The 19300-nt window shown below is 41.9% G+C and overlaps 1 protein-coding gene across 2 annotated transcripts in view; it reads left to right on the top strand.

Moving 5' to 3' along the window:
* The window catches only part of ADAMTS2 (ADAM metallopeptidase with thrombospondin type 1 motif 2), a 198225-nt gene that overhangs the window by 70783 nt on the left and 108142 nt on the right, over positions 1–19300 (top strand). For both annotated transcript variants that reach the window (XM_072872025.1, XM_072872026.1), the window contains exon 3: positions 7035–7194. In XM_072872025.1, coding sequence (XP_072728126.1) covers positions 7035–7194 — 160 coding nt within the window. The remainder of the gene's footprint in view (positions 1–7034; positions 7195–19300) is intronic.

Here is a 19300-nt window from a genome sequence, read left to right as displayed (position 1 = left end):
GGGACAGAGGCAGGAGATTTACTGAAGGCAAGTGGTGCTCAGGGTCATGGCCCTGCTCTCCTGCACTGCTGCTGGCCCTCGCAGGCACTGAGTGACAGAGGTGAGAATTTGGTAATTTTCTTGTAAAGGCAGAGAAGTTGGAAGCAATGTTTTTAGTGGTCCACTGGTAAAAGCCAGGCACTGTGGGCCAGGACGCTTGTCTTCAAATCTGCTGGCAGTGCTTTGTGAAATCACTTTAATTGTGTCTGTTTTCTTGATGGTTCAGTGAGAATGAGACACAGTCTGTCTCACTATTGTGTCTCTTAAAAACCACAAAAAACCCCTTCTGAGTTTCTAAAACGAGTTATACCATACAAATGCAAGATTTGGGTCCAGATTCCCATCTGCTATAAACTAATGCAGTTCTCTTAACTTCAGGTTATATCAGCTGCAGATTTGTCCCACTGCTATCATTAATCACACCTGCAATTGTATAGTGACTAAGCTGGGCTCCAGGGACAAAACTGTATTTTTGGTAGCAGTGGAAGCGTATAGATGCATGAATGGATGTATATCCATCCTCCCTTGAGCTACAAGGACTGTACGAAAGCAGCCCATCATGAAACCAATTTTAGTACGAATACCTCTTGTATGGTGCTTTTCATTAATGGATCTCAAAGTGCGTTAAAAATGTGACCTTATCCCCATCTGCAGAGGATAAACAGGGGCCCTAAGTAACATGTAGCTTTCATAGGGTTACCCAGCAGTCTCTGCCTCTCTGCCCCTCTGTAATTCCTATGTGTATGCATAATTATTTCCCCCTTAATTTTTTGAGGATATGTGAAAATAAAGCAACTTAATTGCAAACTGACTTGAAAAAAAGCTGAAAAATACTGCTTTAGACTAACAGTAACAAAAATATATATGCTCAGTTGAAAACTTTCTTTTTCTCCCCTTCCCCATCCAGCCTGGGACTGACTAAATCAGTGTAGCTTTAGGGCAGCAGCAGCATACAGCACAATAAGTGGCAACATGTTCCAAACGTTTGCTACAATTCCTTCAATACCTCCATTCACTGTAAAGAAAGATGAATTTGCAGCACTGCGCAATTCTTCCTCTGCAGTGCTTCAGTAGTTCGAGACATGTTCTCAAAGAATCAAATGCAACTATAAGAAGCTTTTTTATTTTTGCATTGTTATCTATATGAATGAAGCTAAATGGAAATAAAATGCCAAGTGTGTCTGTTCCTGAATCAGTGTACTGTATGATTGGGAATGAATACATTGCAGAACTGAAAATGTTGAGGGATCCTGTGTGGGCAGGGATGAGTTTGGAAGGTCTGTGTTATGTCCTTAGTTCTGCCGCAGACTTTCTGGGTGATCTTGCTCCAGTCATTGGAGCTCCTGGTGCATCAGGTCCCTTCTAATGTAATTGAACTAATAATATTTCTGTACTTGACTTCAGTGTTGGGAGGACACATCTGTTGCTGTTTGGAAAAAAGCATGTTCCTGTGGTTCTAAGACCTAGAGAAGGATCATAAATAAAAATAACATGTGGAATTTGCTTTAAAATTTTCTGCTATACTAGTGCCAGTTTTGGTCAAACATATAGCAGTTGTGTATTTAGGGTACGGGCACATTGATATAAAAATAGAATAAGACCTTGTCCAATATGCTGTTCTGCAAATATAAATATTTTCTCTTTCAAGTCATCTACAGAGTATTTTTTGGCAACTATACAGTGAAATGCAAATCTCCTCTCTCTGCTTCTCTGTGAATTGATTGTTGGGAGGATCCGTATTGCAAATTCCCCTCTGGAGGCTTCATTGACATCGCAGGGAGTGCAGGCTCCTAACCCAGGCACTGAGGTTAAATATCAGAGAGTTTGAACCTCCCTTTGGTCTCAAGAAAATCACCTGAAATTCAGGACTGTATTTAGGATTTGTTCATGCACAGATATGTCATGTGGCTGGTTGCCTTTTTCAGAATCAAATACTCAAAAAAATAGAACTCTCCCTATTTACAGAAATACTGTTTCTAAGAGTTTCTGAAAACCTCTGTTTTTGTAGGTTACTGATTTAATTAACTAAGCAGACACTTGGATTTTTTAATATTAATTTCAGGTTTGTTCACATTAAATTTTAGCTTCCTATCTGTATCATGTGCTTGGAGATTGGGAAGTAAATCTGCCTTTATATGGCAATGAAAAACTTTGTAAAGCTGTACTAATGAGGAAGAAAATGAACATTAATTAAACTTGTGGTTACAGGATGGGCTGAGGCTCTGGAGTCCTAAAGCAGCAGCTAGATGGGTTACTTCATTACAGCCTAAAACAGGGAGCTGTGATGGGAATGGGAATGAGGAGACAATTAAGTTGCTCACCAAGTGCAGAGCCAGCGAGACATTTAATTATCCACAGGAGCTAACGCTCTAAAACCTGGAGTTTTCTGTAGGTCTAAATATGTCAGGCAGTTTTTCTGTTAAATTAGGCCTTTAAAGAATGTTTTTAGAAATGCTAGAGGGGTTGGGGATGTTGAGGAGACTGGAGAAGAGACCTGCTTTTCAGCTGAGCTCTGTGGTGTGGCGGCAAACTGTTGTCAGGTCTCGTGGGCTGGAGAGGACATCTCCATCGTGGTGGATGGGACTAGTGTAATTACCTTGGACAGAAAGCCCCAAGTGGAGATGGTGACCTGATGGCACAGTGGACTTGCCTTGTAAAGCTTGAGTGGTAGAGTGGTCCATGTGGCCACTGCCATTGCCAATATCTGTAGATCCTGTGGTCCTTGAAAGCCTCGGAAGCAGGTCTTCAGGGATGTACAGGAGCCCTGTTACTCCCAAAAGAGATTAGTGGAGCTCTAAACCTCAACCTTGTGTATTGCAATGGGCTCATTTGTGGCTTATCAATGTAATTCTTGTCTTAATTAGACAGGACAGTCACTGTCTGCCTTCCTTGTGAATTTTTTCCTGCGTGGCTTTCACTTCTAAATAACCACCTTGCTAACCTTAGCAGAGGTTTTGATTCTCTGAACTGCAGTTTTCTTTTGATTAAGTGTCTTCTGCTCTAGTCTTTAATGCATATTAATGAGTGCTAAGGAGTGCTTGACTTGAGTAATTTGCAGCTGGGATCTAAAAACCCTTGGAAGGAAGGCCTGGGGATGTCCCACTTTGGGAAATAGTGGGACATTATAGGTCCTTTGCTACAGTTGGATGCATTCCAAATGCAAACACTTTTTCAAGTAGTTTATATTTTTATTAGTCACAGGACAGAGTCGTTGCTGCCATCATTATTTAGCAGTATTCCCATATTCACTTTAGTTTCAAGTTCAAAGTCCCAGAAGAGGAGGGGAAGAGGTAACAGTTAGCTCAGCGTTTTTTCCAGAATTGGAAGTCCTTTCCACAGAGATGCTCAATCCCACACCTAGTTCTGAATTACACAGCATGTGTGTGGCTGCAGGGTGGTAGTGCAGGGGAGGCACTGCTAATCCATAACTCCTGGAAGTACAGCAGTCCCAGGATGGGCAAAGAGCAGTATAGGATAGAAAAACGCTGTTGCTAGCAGTTACTTTTAAGCTCTTAGTTCATGAAAGCAACTACTTTTTTGTTCAGAACTTGGGGAAACTGATAATGGAAAGGCTTACTTCTGCTTTCGCATCCCCTGGAGTAAATCTCCAGACAATGGCCCAAGAATTTTCTGAAGTCCTTCTAGTCTAACCTGGGTTGAAGGGAAGGCACAGATTTGCTCAAACAATACGTAATTTCTGTTTTAGTCGTCCAGAGGCATCCTCCAGGAAACTGCAGCAACTTTAATGCTCTCTGTTGTCATCATAAACTTGGTGGTTGTCTGACAGTTGTCTTGGCATGACAGGCTGGCACAAGGGTGCTGGCGTCTGTGGGTAAGAACAGGACTGGTGGGTGAAGGGCATAAGCAAACCCGTGCTGCCAGAGCGATGCCTTTACGTTGCTTGCTTGGCTGCGCGCAACACTGGTGTTGAGTTGATGACTATAAGCGATCTTCCTTTCATGGTGGCTTTTTGAGGGTGTTCTGAGTAGTATCAGAAAAAATGCATTAGGCCATTCATCTTGAGCTTTTCATGTTCAAAGCACTTGGCAAAAAGAAAAACAAATCAGCCCTTGTAATTATCCTGCAAGACTGTTGTTATGCTGGTTCAGAGGTGGAGAAATGGAAGTAAAGAGGTTAAATGTCTTGCTCAAAGCAGCAAGGAAATGTGTGGTGGAGACATTCAGGAGCCCCACGTATTTCTTAATGAATCATTTATAACTGTGGGTATATTATTAGGCAGATGGCTTGAACTGTAGATTGCTGTAGGAACTCTGCCTTGCCGTCTAAATGAATTTTCTTCCTAAAGTCTTAAACAGCCATTTTTTCTTATTTTATTTCATGAGAATATGTGGGCTAAATCAAAGACTGTGTAAGATATATGATATATAAAAATATAAAATTCTTTTACAATTCAAACACACACTAACTCTTTCCTAGTAATTCTGACCAAAAATAATTGATATGTTTCTCCGGACTAAAGGAAAAGAGAAATTCCAGTGTAAGAGACAAAGTTATTTTAGTCCAAGATTAAAATGAGAAAAGAAATATTCAGCCATGTTTGAAGGTTAAATTCCTTCCTTTCTACACTCCAGCAGAACTAGGGAGGATACTGCCATGGGGATGTACAGCGTGGTGTCGTGTCTATGCGAGAAGCAGAGTGTGAAATAAGAGCACCTGATGGATGACCTGCTATTTGGCAGTATTCAGTGCCACATGAAACCCCCTGCACGCAAAAGGGCCAGCACCAGGCACAATGATCTGCAGGAAACGTCAGCGTTTGACCACTGGTTTTATGTCTTGGGAACCAGCATTCAAATATCTCTTTTGTTTAGTCTTACATTCTGTCCCAGGGTGTCGCCTTCATCTTCTCGGGGGAATCTTCACTCTGACCAGATGTTTTCTTTTCCAAAAGGCCACTATGCCCTGGAAGCTAAAGTTCACCTATAAAAGTTGTTCTTCTGTCTAATCAGTTCAACTACTGATTGTAGAAGTGACCTACCTGTTAATTTTCTTAGAAGATCTGAATTCCTCCAAACTCCCATCAGTACCCCCAGCTGCATACAGCGTACAGCAGCATTTCCCCCAGGATCCTGAAGTATGGTCTGCATTTTAAACTAAGATCTGGCATTAGCTGCTTAGTTAATAGTAGGTTTAATAAATCCAGAAATACATATGAACATGTGCGCAACCATGTAGCTTACTTGCAAAAAGCAAAATCACATTTTTTTCACATGACAGTCAAGCTCTCTGTGTATTTCTCATATGGCCTGTGCATCATACTCTGTGCAGTTGAGCATGCAAATGCTTGTTCCTTCTTGATCTTTAGTTGTGCATTTCTCATAAAAATACTTTAAAATTGGATATAATATTTAATATCCAGAAGAAATGTGTGTGTATACAACTAAAAGATACATTAAAAGGAGAGTAACATCAATTCTGAATTTTTCATGTATTCCTCTTTACAGTAAAAGATCAGTTGCTGTGTCTCTGGGTTCAGCACTTGTTTTCTTGGTTGTCTTAGCTTCCTTGAGCTGCTGAGCCTGTCTCACCTTTTTTGTGTCTGATGTAGAATCTAAATTAGATAAGAAGAAACAGGACAGGATTTAAAATTCAGTTTCCTCTATAAGGCAGGATGGCATCAGTTTAAATTGCTTCAATATAATTTTGCTTCTTTAATCCTTCCCCTTCAATCTGTTTTTGTATACATTATATATATGAAATCTGGGACTGGAAATCTTGCCTAATGTAAGTTAAGACATGACAAATGAACCTGACATTTTTCCAAGGAGGGACCCAAAGAACATACTGTATTTATAGCAGTAGGAATATAGTTTGCTGCTTGTAGAAGAAAAATATGCTTTGTATGAGAACTTCAGTGCTGGGATATGATAAGAGTGTTTAGATGATACTTGTTTCAAGTGAGGATGCTGGGTTCAAAGGAGCCAAACCGGTTCTCCTGGAAGCTTGAGGTAGGGCTTCACCCAGCAGAGGATTTAGGCTCCTGGAAGCTCAGATAGCAAGATGAAGTGTGTCACAGTGTCAAGATATTCTTCTGTGCCCAGTTTGAAAGTCCAGTGACTCCAGGATCACCAATGGGCAGAGTGAGAAAGAGCATGATGAAAAATTGATTCAAGCCAACCACCTCTGCAAGCCAGCTACTGGCTGCTGTGACGTTCTGCAGCAGGGCAGGACTGAAAGAGGAGATAAATGCAGGTGATCCAGGTGCCCAAATTGTTTCACCTGCATGAAGATGATGAAAAGAGTTTTTCAAGTTTTCAGTCTTTATGAGGGTTTCCCCTGAACACAGTGAGAATCGCTTGGTTGATGTTCCTTTGAGGTGCGCTGTAGAAGTGCAAATTTCTCTTTTTTTTCATACCAGGGTATCGGGTCCAGTCTAAATAAGTTTTTATTTCTTAGCAATGCACTACTGACACCTTTTTTAAACTAGTTGCGGCTAATTCTTGAAAGACCATTTTGTCAGCTGAACCCTTTGCGTCAAGGGGGAAATAATCACAAAGCTTAGTTGCCTGCATGTAAGACGTAGTACTTTTCCATCTTGCTTCTGAACAGAAAGGCTGACTCTACGCTTTTTGACTGTTGAACTGCACATCAGGACCAGCTTATGGCGCTGAACTGATCCTTTATTCAGCAGAGGTAGTAAACACTGGAGTGGTCTGGGCCTGACAGATAGCTAAGGTCATAGTAACTTTCATTGTAGCTGGTTCCTGATGGGGAGTGTATTTCCTAGTCTTTGCTCATGTGGTTCGAGGAGAAGTCCTTTTGGTTCAGGGTTATACCTTTTGTCCTTTCTTGTCAAGTTGGGGAAATGATGCTTCGTTTTGCTCTAATAAAGAATTCACCTGGTTTCCTCTCTGCATCCTAATTGCTCTCTAGAGAGCACTAAAGTGTGCTTAAGCATATTGTAACTGTTTACTCACAACGTCTGCTGTATGTGCAGTAACGCAAAATGTTTGATCTCTGCCCTGTCGCTGCAGGCTGGCATGATTCGCACAGACAAGGACGAGTTCTTCATTGAACCTCTGGAGAAGGGGGCCCTGGAGGAGGAGGAGGGAGAAGGCAGAACGCATGTGGTCTATCATAGAGCAGCTGCCAAGAAGCAGCTTCCTATTGAGAACGCGGATACCCTGTATAAAGGTAAGGCAGAGATGTTAATGCCAGCTGATGTATAAAGTGTAGCTGAATGCATGTAGCCAATGTGATCTGCTATCTCTGGCTTTTTTATCCTTGAAAATGGAAATGTATTCTTCCCCCTCTGTGCATTGTAAGTGGGGAAGGAGTTCAACACTTTACCTGGGGTAAGCAAGCATTGCAGCAGCCAAAACCATCTCCGGGATGGTGGAACTGTGTATGCTTTAAAGAGTTTCCTTGGCTCTGGAGATAGCCAGCATAAAGTCGTGTGTCCCACTGAGTCCCTGGGTCAGACCAGAGGAAGGGGATGGTGGATGGGGCAGCAGATGGAGCACAGAGGTGCCTGTGCGTACTGGGGACAGGTAGCAGTGCTGGCTTTGCAAAGGCCATGTTGGAAGGCTGCAGTAGGGACACCAAGGCTGACATGGTACCTGGGCTTCTCATTGACACTGTCTTCGCTGGGCTGGATTTAATCCCAACAGGGAAATAATGGTATCTTCAAATATGAACACAAAATTTCTTGATTTATTTCTGTGTTTCGAAGTGTGGAATTTAATGTACTAAGTATGTGCTAGACAGTGATGGAATAACAAGAGCTAAACATAAACACCGTTTCTATGTCCCTGGTAACTGCTTGGATGTTGCACCTTTTTTTCTGAATAAATAAAGGATGCAAATCTGGTAAGTGGATGTTTTGACGGCTGATGTTAACACTGAGATTAACTGGGTCATTTGAGTGGAAACAACAAAATAGCTACATTTTTGTTCCAAATGTGTGTACCAAACTGCAGAGTGATTTTTCCACTCATACCCTAGTATGATCTTATTTCAGTATAATAAGTTTTCAAGTATAGTGCAGTGTGTTAGATTGTCCTTTGTAGAAATCTTCCCAGTGATCCCCCTCCCTCTACTATGCTACCTTAATCATTTTCAAAAGACAAAGAGCATGGTACCTGTTGTAAAAATTCTACTCTATACTCTACTCTTGCATATAGTAATCCCCAGAAACCGCTTGAAGGAACAGATAGTCACAGAGATGAGGCACTAAAATTAGGGCCAAGTGAACAATATAAATTTCTCAATGTTGAAGTTGGAACGGGGGGAGGAGGGGGGAAGAAAGCAAGCAATAGCATTCAGCTAACTTTTTTTTTCCACTTTGGCCATCCAAATGACCCATGAATTTGTGGCAGACGCAGTACTGTGTTGGGCTCCTCTGATTGCCTTTGTACTTGTTCTGGAGCAGAGCTGGGGGACACAGGAGTCTGAGTGCCACAATCCCAGAATCTTAGGGTGGAAGTTGCTCTGTTAGTAGATGTTTATAAAATTATTGCAGTGTTGGAAAATATCAGCTAGTCACTGTGTTTCCTCTTAAACAAAAGAGACTTGATTTTATTCACACCTTATGGCAGTATTTTTGGTTTTGGATGGTAAATATTCCTCAGGAGTAGGAGTCTAGTACACAGAAAAGCATAAATTGTAGATCAGCTCCAGTTATTGGCATGCAGTACCTGCTAGAGGAAGGCTCTGACAGCAGTATCTGAAAACACCTCTCTGAAATGCAGCGCCGTGCTGCATGGCTTCTCGTGGAGTGATGGCAGGGCTGCTCATGGGCTGCCCGCCGTGACCGGCAGCAAAGCTATCTGCGGTGTGTGATGCCACCAGACTTCTGCGTCTGTCACCTCACCTGTGCTATGCGCTCGTGTAAGGACTGAAGTTTTGTAGATTCTGGTACAAAGGCGCAAAGTAATAATAGCCATCAGCCAGCACTGTGGGGTTAACAAACAAAAGCGAGGCTGAACTCATGCAGGCCAGGCTGAAATGTAGCACTGACCATGTCTGGAACAGCGGGTGTCGGTGATAGGTAGGAATAGTTGTGATGTTTCATATTTCAAATTTTAAAATAAGGAAAAAATGCTAAGAGTAGTAATCTTCCCTTCCATCCACCATCTTTTGATTTGTAAAATTATTTGAAGATTAGTTTTTATTTTAGAAAAAAACCCCACTATACTGTACAGGGTTTTTTTTTCCATTAAATTCTCTTTGCCTTTAACAAAAAAAGTCAATGGCCACTCCAAAACTGGTCTGTTCTCCTCTACTTTTTATTAAACCTGGCTTCCCACCTCTGATTTGCTCTAGGCAACAGGCATGGAAAGGACATGCTTTCAAAAATTGTACTTTTATTTTCCAGTTTGTCTTTTTCCACAATACATTCAGTTTTGGTTAACAAACATCAAAATATTTAGTGACTGGGCATTGATAAGCATGCTGTGCTGCGTGTTTCCATAGTGCTCTAAATTAATCAATGGGCTTATTTAGGAAATACTTAGTAGGGCACTTTTATCATGCTGTATCTATTTAAAAAAAAAAAAGAGGTTAACCAAGAGCTCTCCCCCTCTTCCACCATCCCTGGAGACAACTGCATTGTTGCCAATTCCCATAAATTTACATGTGATGAATTGTAACACTTGGACTATTTTTAAAGGTCCAGCCTCCAGGAATCTTATGAATATGTGATGATTATTTTTTTTTTCCTAGGTGAGCTTCTGGCTCTATCAACTGTTGATAAAAACTTTGTAGTTTCTGACTGTGTAAATATTTTAAAGTAATGAGTAACACAAACTGTATAGTATTCCGTAATTTTTAAGACAGCATCTTTCAAAATCCCATGATATGTTAATTTAATCCCATGATTTGGGAGGGGATTGTGAGTCATAATTTTTGAATGCTTGGGTTTGGATAGATAGATTAAAATTCCTTATAAATATTCCTATCTCTGTCACTCTTTTCACAAGAAATAGGACAAGCTGTTCTCTCCCCAGAGAAGCAGGAGGTGAAGGAATTGAAAGCTCCATGAACTTGGAGTTGGGTGGGTCAGTCGACATTTCAAGGACTTGGAGCTTGTTCTGGGCAATGGTCACGCCAGACCTCGCACGGCACAAAGGCTTTGGGATTTACTCCCACAGTTGGTGGGTCCCTTAGGATGCTGCTGTTAGGGAAATCTCCCCAGGCTCCCACTTGCAGAAGTGGGGCTAGGTCTGTGGAGCAGAAAATCCCAGCTGGGTGCAGGGGGACCTCCTGCAGTGCAGGGCACAGGGCTGCGCAGTGCTAGAGGGGCTCTTCACGCCTCCCGTCTCCATGCAGAAGTGAAGAGCTCTTCACACCTAACGTGCTGCCTGAGCGGGTGGTCTTGTTTAGTCATTTGAGACTTCGGGGGCAAACTTGCTCTAACTGTAGTTATTCTGGTAATGAAGCTATAGGGGACATAGTCTCCTAAATGCAGTTATTCTGGATGGTGGTTTGTTGAAGATCTCAGTACCCTGAGTCAACGTGCATGCCCCCATGGCTGCCCAGGCAGAGGGTTCCAACACAGAGCTGCAGGACAGCAGGAGAGAGGCCCCTGAAGCTGATGGGCAGCTGATCTTCCCCAAAAGACAACTAGGACTAATAGAAGATCCATCGACTAATTGTGAGAGTGGATTAATGCAAAAAGAAAGAAAAAAAAGTGTTTTCCCAGCCGTGGAAGTAAATTCTAGATTGTGCTAACAGGTATGGTGAGGTTGGACCTGACAGCAGTGTTTTTCTAGCATTTTCCATATGCTATTATCTATCTTTTATATTATAGTAAGGGAAATTGAGATTTTATTCCGTCTGTTTTAAAAATATGAACAAACAAAAGACACAACCTCCTAAGCCCTGGAGAGATCAAGGTATCCATCTTCCTTATAAAGGCTTTGCCGACGTGCTGGGTTTTAAGAAGTGGAATGTGCTGGGGGAGAACGGGCATGAAACAAGCGGCAGAGCTGTAGTCTGCTTTCAGACCGTACCAGGTTTTGTGTTTATGTGAAACGCTATCAGAATATTTGGAAAAGTAAATACTTGTTTTGGCAGCCTGAATCATTGTGTTTTGACTGGTGTAGGATTATCTGGTGTTTGCGAGAATCACAGAGTAAAGGGTATAATATTTCTGCCTGTTTTTCGCCTCTCAAACGACACTATTTGTTAATGTGCTGGAGAAATGTAAGCATCATATTTTAGGCAAGTAATAATCCACAGCAGAGCAGTACTGTGAAAGTCTGTGCGAACTCACTACAAATTAGGCTAATTGTTTTGGAAAGGGAAATATTTTCATGTAGTGGTTGATGTATTGTAGGTATGGTGGGAATACACCCTATTTTTTCTGGCAATTGCTTTTACTACTTGCATGTATATAATAATTTATCTTCCTCTAGATAAAAGTAAGCAGCACGTTGAAAATATTTTAGTATTTCCAGTTGAATTCCTTCTTAAAAAGATGAGAAATGTTGCTTGACAGCAGTAGAACTTCCTACACGATAGATCTAGAATTAAATAGGCAAGCTAGAGGAGGTTGTTTTTTTTTCTTGAAACTGCTGGATTTTTGCTTAAATGTTCTTTAGATGTTAAGTGAAGAGACAGTAAGTATTTAATTAATGGATATGGTGAGGTCTGGAAAACCAGCTTGATTTTTGTCTCTAAAGACAATCTTATTAACAAGCTTGTAAGCTTTATATCACATTTCTCCAGCTAAATTACTGTGTCTGTTATGTTGATCAACTCAGAGGAAATGGTTATACTAAAACTTCCTTAAGGTTTGCTTTCTCTCTCAAAATCATTGTCTAAGTATGCTGCTCTGAGTTTTATTGCTTGACTGATGTGAAACAGAAACTCAACTTTAGTTGACAGTTTTATTTACTGTGCAGATGAAAGATGACCTTAGCCAAGAACAGTTTATTACAGAGGAAGACAGCAAGGTAACTCTACAAATATGCTTAAACCAGGCAGATTGTTGTTTCTTTAACTGCTAATTAAATCCCTTGGAATGGCCAAGCCCAATCTGACACAAGTGCCATCATGAATGTACTCGGGGCTGACGGGACGGACAGCGTTACAGCCTCTGCTGGAGAATCGTGACCCTTTCCCATGGCAATACTGAGGTTTGCTTGTGGTCAGACGTTCAGAGGGGTGGAAGCTTGGCACTGAAAGATGTGATCATTTTGTGTGACCTTGTGATGTACTTCTTGGGGCAAAACCCATCCTTTTCTTTATGGTTTTTTAATTCTGCTAGTGTTTCATTTTTTTATGTCGAGGGTGGCTAACATCTCCCCGGCCATAAATGCATACCAGTTAGGTAAAAGGACAGAAATCAGTTGCTGCTTCTACTCAGTAGAGGCAGCCAGCTCCTTTCTGACAGATACTCAAACCTTGTCAGAGCAGAGCTGCTCCTCAGTCCTGTTACTGACATCTCCTGCCCTCCATGATGCAAAGGGACGAAAGCCTTTCCTCCTCCTCATGCTGATGGGACATTAGGGAGTCCTGAGGGGTTGGGGCCAATTCTGCAGGAGACAAATCTGTGTTGATACAAGCTGAAATAACCAAACACTAGAAGATGTTGGAAAAGATAAGAAAGTTAAAAATATGATAAAGTTGTAACAACTCAGTTGCCAGAGCTTTGCAGTTTTTAAAGATGATTTTTCAGAGGAAGACTCCTCCATCATAGTCCATCAAACTGTCAATGCCATTGATTTACTAATGTATTTAAATTACTTTTTAGAAACCAACGTGCATCTGGTGTATATTTTTCTGGATTGCCTGAAACGACACTCAGATTGGCTGCAGGCTGGCTGGTTGCCATTCTAATTTACAGAAACTTTCCTGGTTACCTTTGCAGGGGAACAGTTCCTTCAGGAAACTGAAATTTCTCCAAATTCAATCAATATTTCCTCTCAGCATGTACTCCTGCTGATTAATTACTGTTCTCTTATTTTGCAGTCAGTAAGGCACTGATGACAATATTTTTTGTCTCCTTCCTACATCATCTGTGCATGATAAATACATCTGTCTTTCTCCTGTCTTGGGTTTTTTCTGAATTTCACATTGCAGATTCATAGGGCTTTTCTGAGAAGAGAAAGATTGAGAATTCAGTTGTGATTCAACTTTTGAATAAGAAGTAAGGTTATGCACTCATGAAAAAACAAGTCTCCAGAGAGTGGTATTAGGCCATTGGCTGTCACCCTTCCCAACCATAGGTGCAGCTGATGAAGCAGTTCTTTGCTAGCTCAGGCAAATAAGACTCCTGCAGCAATTTTAATATGAAACTTTAGGATAAACCTAAAGGTTCCTATTTTTATAATAGTGCAATAAATAATCTGGGATGATTAGGTGAATGCTAATGAACAATGCTCTTACATACGTTTGGGGTGAAATACAAGGAATAGGCCTCATTTTTCCAGAGTTGATGGAATTTTTTACCATAGATCTCCCCAGTGGGTGGCCTTAGCTGGGCCACAGAATGGTCTCAGGTGAAAAGTCAGCCTGTCCTGTGCTTCTGGGACAGTCAGTTTTCTTTTACCTATAAATAAAATTATAATGAAGATAACAGAACTTTTTTTTGTTAATACTAGTAATTTTGCTGTGGTTTGGCGGGGGGGGAAGTGCTCATGTAACTAAAGATGAGTGGTGATGTGCATGTATATCAGGACCCCAGTAAAGCTGTGTGGGCTGCTTTTACAGTGGGCTTTTCTGAATTTTCCAATGCTTTGGAAAGTATATTGCAGCTTCAGAGGATTTTTGCTTTTATTTAAAAAACATCTCCTTTTCCCAGATGCTAAAAATCACTTTTAGAATGGTTGAATGTGCATTAAATACTTTCTCATTATTATTTCATCACGGCATGAAATGCTGTAGTCGCTGCAGCACCGTTTTGTTTCACCAGTAACATAAATCCTCTTGTAGGTAAGTAAAATTGGTGGGGCAGCGTGGAGCGGTGCAGAGCGCTGTGCTGCACGGCGATGCTGGGGCTGGGATGGGGAGCAGGGAGAGGCTGGAGCAGAAAGCTGCCGCATGGGCCAGCTCCGCTACAGATTCCTGGCGCTGAGCTGTCGTCTCCCTCTCCCATACACTCCACAAAACTGCAGTCATTCCTGTAATAAACTGTCGCTGAATGTGGAATACAGGAATGTAATAATAGTATGTTAAGAACCTCAGTTTCTATATTTGTCCCCACCTTTCTCATTAGGTAGTTGAGATCCATGTAGACTTCAGGGGAACACTTAAGGGCATGCTTAACTTTAAGCAGGTACTTAAGTAAAACTGATTTCAGTGGGATTCAGATATGTACCTTAGGCTAAATGTTTTTTATTCGGAATGGAGGTGGGTTCCTGTTTTGGTTATGAGGCAAGTTACGGGAGCAAGTTACTTCCATTCAGATATGCATGAATTAAAGGTGGACAACTTAATTATTTGTGCTTATTTAAATATCACTGATTTGCTTGTATCACTAGCTAAGGGAGAAATAAAATTAATTTCATTCTCAACTGATGAGTTCATTTTAGCCTCTCTACTAAATTCAAACACTATGATAAGGCTCTCCGAAGTGATTGTGTGAACAGCTTACAGCTGGAGTTGAATATTACCAAATGTTGCTAAATATAACAAAATGATAAGAGCTGATCTATATTGGTCTATAAAACAACAGTTTCCAGTTCTCATACAAATACTCCTGCAAAATTTTTGTGAGAAGCTCTGATGAAAGCATGGGGAAAGTGCTCATTTTATTTTTCACATTTTTCTATCAATGAATTTAGCACTAGGGGTGTGTGAAACTAAGCTTGATTAATCACTTGTTTGTTTATGTTTACATTTAGTCAACACTTGTTTGTTTATAGATACATTGATAGAGACAAAACATTTTACAACAGATTTCATTAAGGTTCATTTTTATTCTTCCTTATAATATCCATTGATCTCACAATCCTTAATGAATTTAGCCTCTCAGTCTCCTGGGAGGAAAGAGAGAACAAAATATTTGCCTTTTGGACAAGAGTAACATAAACCTTGTTTTTACTGAAAGCTGATCCGGTTTCTTGCTGGTAATAGCCCAGTGGAAGAGCAGAGTTCATAAGTCAGAGCTTGCCTTCGGAGCCCATGAGAGTGCTTGCATGTGTGAGTGTGCGCAGCCGCCCACAGGCATGTGGGAAGTTTTTGCTTATTAAAATGTATATGCACACCCACACGGTTTTTCCAATTTCACATTTACTGGTGAGTTTTTCCACGAAGTGTCATCCTACTGGGGTTTGTTTATTTACAAGCTGTGTTCATGTTGTCCAACCTGCTGAGAAAGACAGAGGATGGCAGTGGTCCAGTGGGTTCTGATGTCTCTGCCAGGCACAAAGGGGGAGAAACTTGTTCACAGAAAGACCTTAATATTCTGTCCTGACAAACTGAAAGTGTTCTGCAACCCATATCTCCGTTTAGGAAATGGATTCTGGAACTGAGATTTCAAAATTGTGGGTAGCATGTAGTGTTTGCTGTTTTGTACCCTGGGATTCAAACTCTGTGTTTAATAACAATACGCGAAATAACATCTGGTATGCGTCACTAAAATAAGCTCTAGTGGAAAATGCCGATAAACATTTTCTGTTTAAAATGTTTTCTGACTAGAAGCAGCATAAATTTTGTCTGCTGTCCATGATAATGATGATAAAGTGGTTTGATCAGGCTAAAAGCTCCAGGCATCGTCAAATGAAAGCAATGGGCAAGCCCAGAGTTGCAAGGGAGATGGATATCCTTCAAACATCTAAATTTCTGTCATTTCTTGCAACAGAAGAGCCACATGTGAGGCCTTGTGAAGTGGTCCAAGGATTAAAAATGTATTCCAGCTGGTTCTGACTTTCTCAGCTGTGTGAAATCTGCTCCTCAGTGGCCGGCCACTGAAGCAATGCTTGTGCTGCTGGTGGTATCTCGGTGCTTGCAGAAGGGGCACTGGAAGGGTCACTGCATTTATAGCAGTGCGAGACCCAGCTGGAGAAAGAGAAACAAATCGCTTGGTCTTTCTCTGCACTAATTTAATTCATGGTGGCTACTGTACACCAAGCACATCCCTACAAGCAAACGCTGTGTTGCTTGTGAGCTCAATGCGGGTTAAAGGGAGAGTATTTCAGTTCCTCAGAGCTGGTGCTGCGTAGACAGTCATCACTGGGCACGTTCAAAGCGAAAGCCTGGTAGCTGATGCCTGAGCCAAAGGGATGTTTTCTTTAGCTGACTGTGTATATGGTAGGTTATGCATGATGTAAGGCATTTAATCACTGCATTATGCACTGTTCCCTTTAAAGGCTGTTCTTCCCACTGCCCTAAACCCATCTCCCAGTATAGCCACGACTGCTTGTCCTGCCTCCCTTCCCCATTGCAATCACAGGTCCCACGTGGCTCGGTGAGACGCAGCAGAGCTGGGGGAGCGTAGCAGTGCAGACAAGTGCTGCTTACTGCTACTGCCTGCTGGGTGAACTGGCCAGAGGGAGAGGATACACAGCATTTCACCTACCTTTTGTAGTAGAGAGGATGAGAGGGGGATGCAGCTCTTTGGGCCTGATTCTTCCCGTGGTGTGCAGGTGCAGTGATGAGCAGGAAGGCATGTGCTTCTTTGATGCCTAGGCTTTACCAAAGCATGTGTTACCTCTGCGGGAGGCTGGGGACTACACCTGCGGTAACCCGGTGGTTGGTATGAATTAGGTGCCTGGTCTACAGAGCCTTGGTTTTTAGCTAAAGCCTGTGTTGGGTAATACCTTTCTGTAGCCGTTTTGTAACTCTTGCTTATTTATTTGTGTGCTCTGTGTTTTGAATTCTCTAAGCAATGCTTGGGGCTGCCTGGACTTTTTAGGTAAAAATAACTTTCACTTGAAAAGCAAGCAACAGCAGCGCTAACTTTCATTTCAGCTAGTGCAAGTCTCCTTTCCCCTGTGCTTTCCTGAAATTATAAAAGGCAAGAGGATCTTAGCCCAGGAAAAAAACAGTACAATTTCTGATTTCAGTTACTTTGAATCTGCACTTTGGTACAGTAGTAAATTAATTTCTTCTTGAAAATTTGTGCTTTTCTATAGAGCAGAAATACTGTTTTGAAACAGTGGGATAAGTGGGATAAAGCAGTAGCAGAAACTATGTTACTGCAAACTATGAGCACAAACTCTGATTTTTCTAAATGATCATGTTACAAATGATTTATAGTTATTTTTCAAAACATTTTGTCCCAAACTGTGTATCGCACAAAGTCCCCCATGCATGTTTGCTGGTAATAGTTTGAATTTAATTTTCTTTGCTCGTTTGAATATAAACCTCGGGAGTCATGTTACCTAACATTTGTATGTTAGGTTTAAAATGTTCTGTCTGCAGGGCTGACTTGGACCATGATGTACTCGTAAGCCTAACAGTGGTTATTTTGTTAATACGGAGGTGCCTTCTTGGATTTGAACCATTTCTGTTAAAGGCTCACGCGTGAGCAGTAGCCACTAGCTGTTTCGTGACTTACCATCATACCCCAGACGTGGTGTGATGCTCTTGCCTAGTTCAAACCCTGCAGCACTGCCTGCACAGACCTGCATCCTGATACGCTATTGCTGAAACTCTACTATCGTAATAAGAACAAGGGCATGGTTTGGTAATTGGTTTAAGCCAATTGTGCTAATGACAGACCAGTCCTTCTCTCTCTCGCTGGCCACACAGTCCCTCTGCCAGCTGTTGCTATCTGAGCCGCATTGCTGAAAGGGATGCAGTCACCCGCTGGAGGCTATTGGATGGTCCAACAACGCCAAGGCAGGCAACTAAATCATTGCATTGCTTTCCTCAATGCCCGTGGAGACGCTGCTCTCCGCTGGCTGCGTGTCTCGAAAGAGACCCTCACAGAGAGTGGCACCCGGTTCTGTTGTCCACTTGTCCCATCCCCATGCAAAGGGTGAAGTCTCTTGCAGACCAAGAGGTTCCTACTATGTGATGTTGCACGGCTCTTGGAACTGCAGTGCTTGTTAATGGGTTAAATACCATGTACTTTATTTTTCAGCAGGTTCTTTGATTAAAAGCCTGGTATGCATCTTTGCTCTTCCTTTTATCTATGAGGCTTTTGTGCAGTCAGTTACTTGTTCCAGCTCTCTGTGTGTGCTCGGACCATCTGGCATGGCTTGCCTGCCCGGCAATGTGTGGTGCTTTCGAGGGGAAAGATTATTAATCACAGTCTGGATGGCGAGAGGGTTAGGGATTGGTTTTATTTCAGCTCCAGAGCTGACAGTTCCACAGATAGGTAGCTCTTCAGAGAAGAACTGTATGTGAGGAAAGGTGGCCAGAAATCCCAAAGGACCAAGTGGAAGGGAGGAGTTAGGAGCAGCGGTCCTTGGCGGCTTAGCCTCTGCAGTCCCTCGCTGCTGGCCCGCTCGGAGGCTGTCATGCTGCAGGAGCCTCGTGGCGCTAAGGATCACTTTCTTTAGCACTGCTGGGCTTCGGACAGTTGTCCTTGGAACAAAATTCATTTCCCTGGGCTTTGCTCCATTTTGCAGGGTTTGGCCACTATGGACTGTCAATTTTAAGCGAGACATGGTGTTTTTTTTTTTTTCTGGTAACCCTAATATTTTAACATTGCTTCAACAATCGTAGCTTTTAAAAGACTGGAGTGATTTTTACACAACATTTGAGGAAGGATTCTTTTATCCAAAGAATGAGTCGCACCTAAGACATGCTCAGTCCTAAAAGTAACCTGAAAAGAAAAGCCTAATAGTGGTTTCTATGAACTGCCACCTGGGAATTTTTTAAACTTATAATCTTGTCAGGTGTCTGTGCACTTTGTGACCATGTCTGTTTGCCTGTCAAGGAGATCTTTTTTCCTGTTGTACCTGTGGAGGCATATTACCGTTGTTGAAGGTGCTTGCTGACTGTGAATGGTGAGAGACACTGAGAAATGTTTTATGCCTGAAGCAGCTGCCTCCGAAACGCCCAACCCTGCGCCTCCCTTCAAAAACCACCTCGCACACGGAGCAGGGAAGTCAGCAGAGAAAGTTTGCCTTGGTGGTGTAGGGATTTTTTTAAAAAAACTTTTAAAGAAATATGAACCATTGTTTTGTTGTCTCTGTCTGATCTCTCTTTTTGTGAAGTATCTTTGGAATAAATTGGCAGTGTGGTTTGGGTGACGTGGGGTTTTGAATGGGTCTTTGGATGTGGAAAGTGGTGACTTTTGGAAATGTCCTTCTCCCACAGGTCAGCAAACCCAGGTCACTTCATGGGAAAGCATCTGGTATGACCGGTAGCAACAGTAACTAAACAGTGACATGAGAAATTG

Source organism: Ciconia boyciana, chromosome 9 (genome assembly GCF_034638445.1).
Source record: "Ciconia boyciana chromosome 9, ASM3463844v1, whole genome shotgun sequence".
Taxonomy (NCBI): domain Eukaryota; kingdom Metazoa; phylum Chordata; class Aves; order Ciconiiformes; family Ciconiidae; genus Ciconia; species Ciconia boyciana.
Note: the sequence above shows the minus strand (reverse complement) of the source record. Positions and strands in the feature narration are given on the sequence as shown.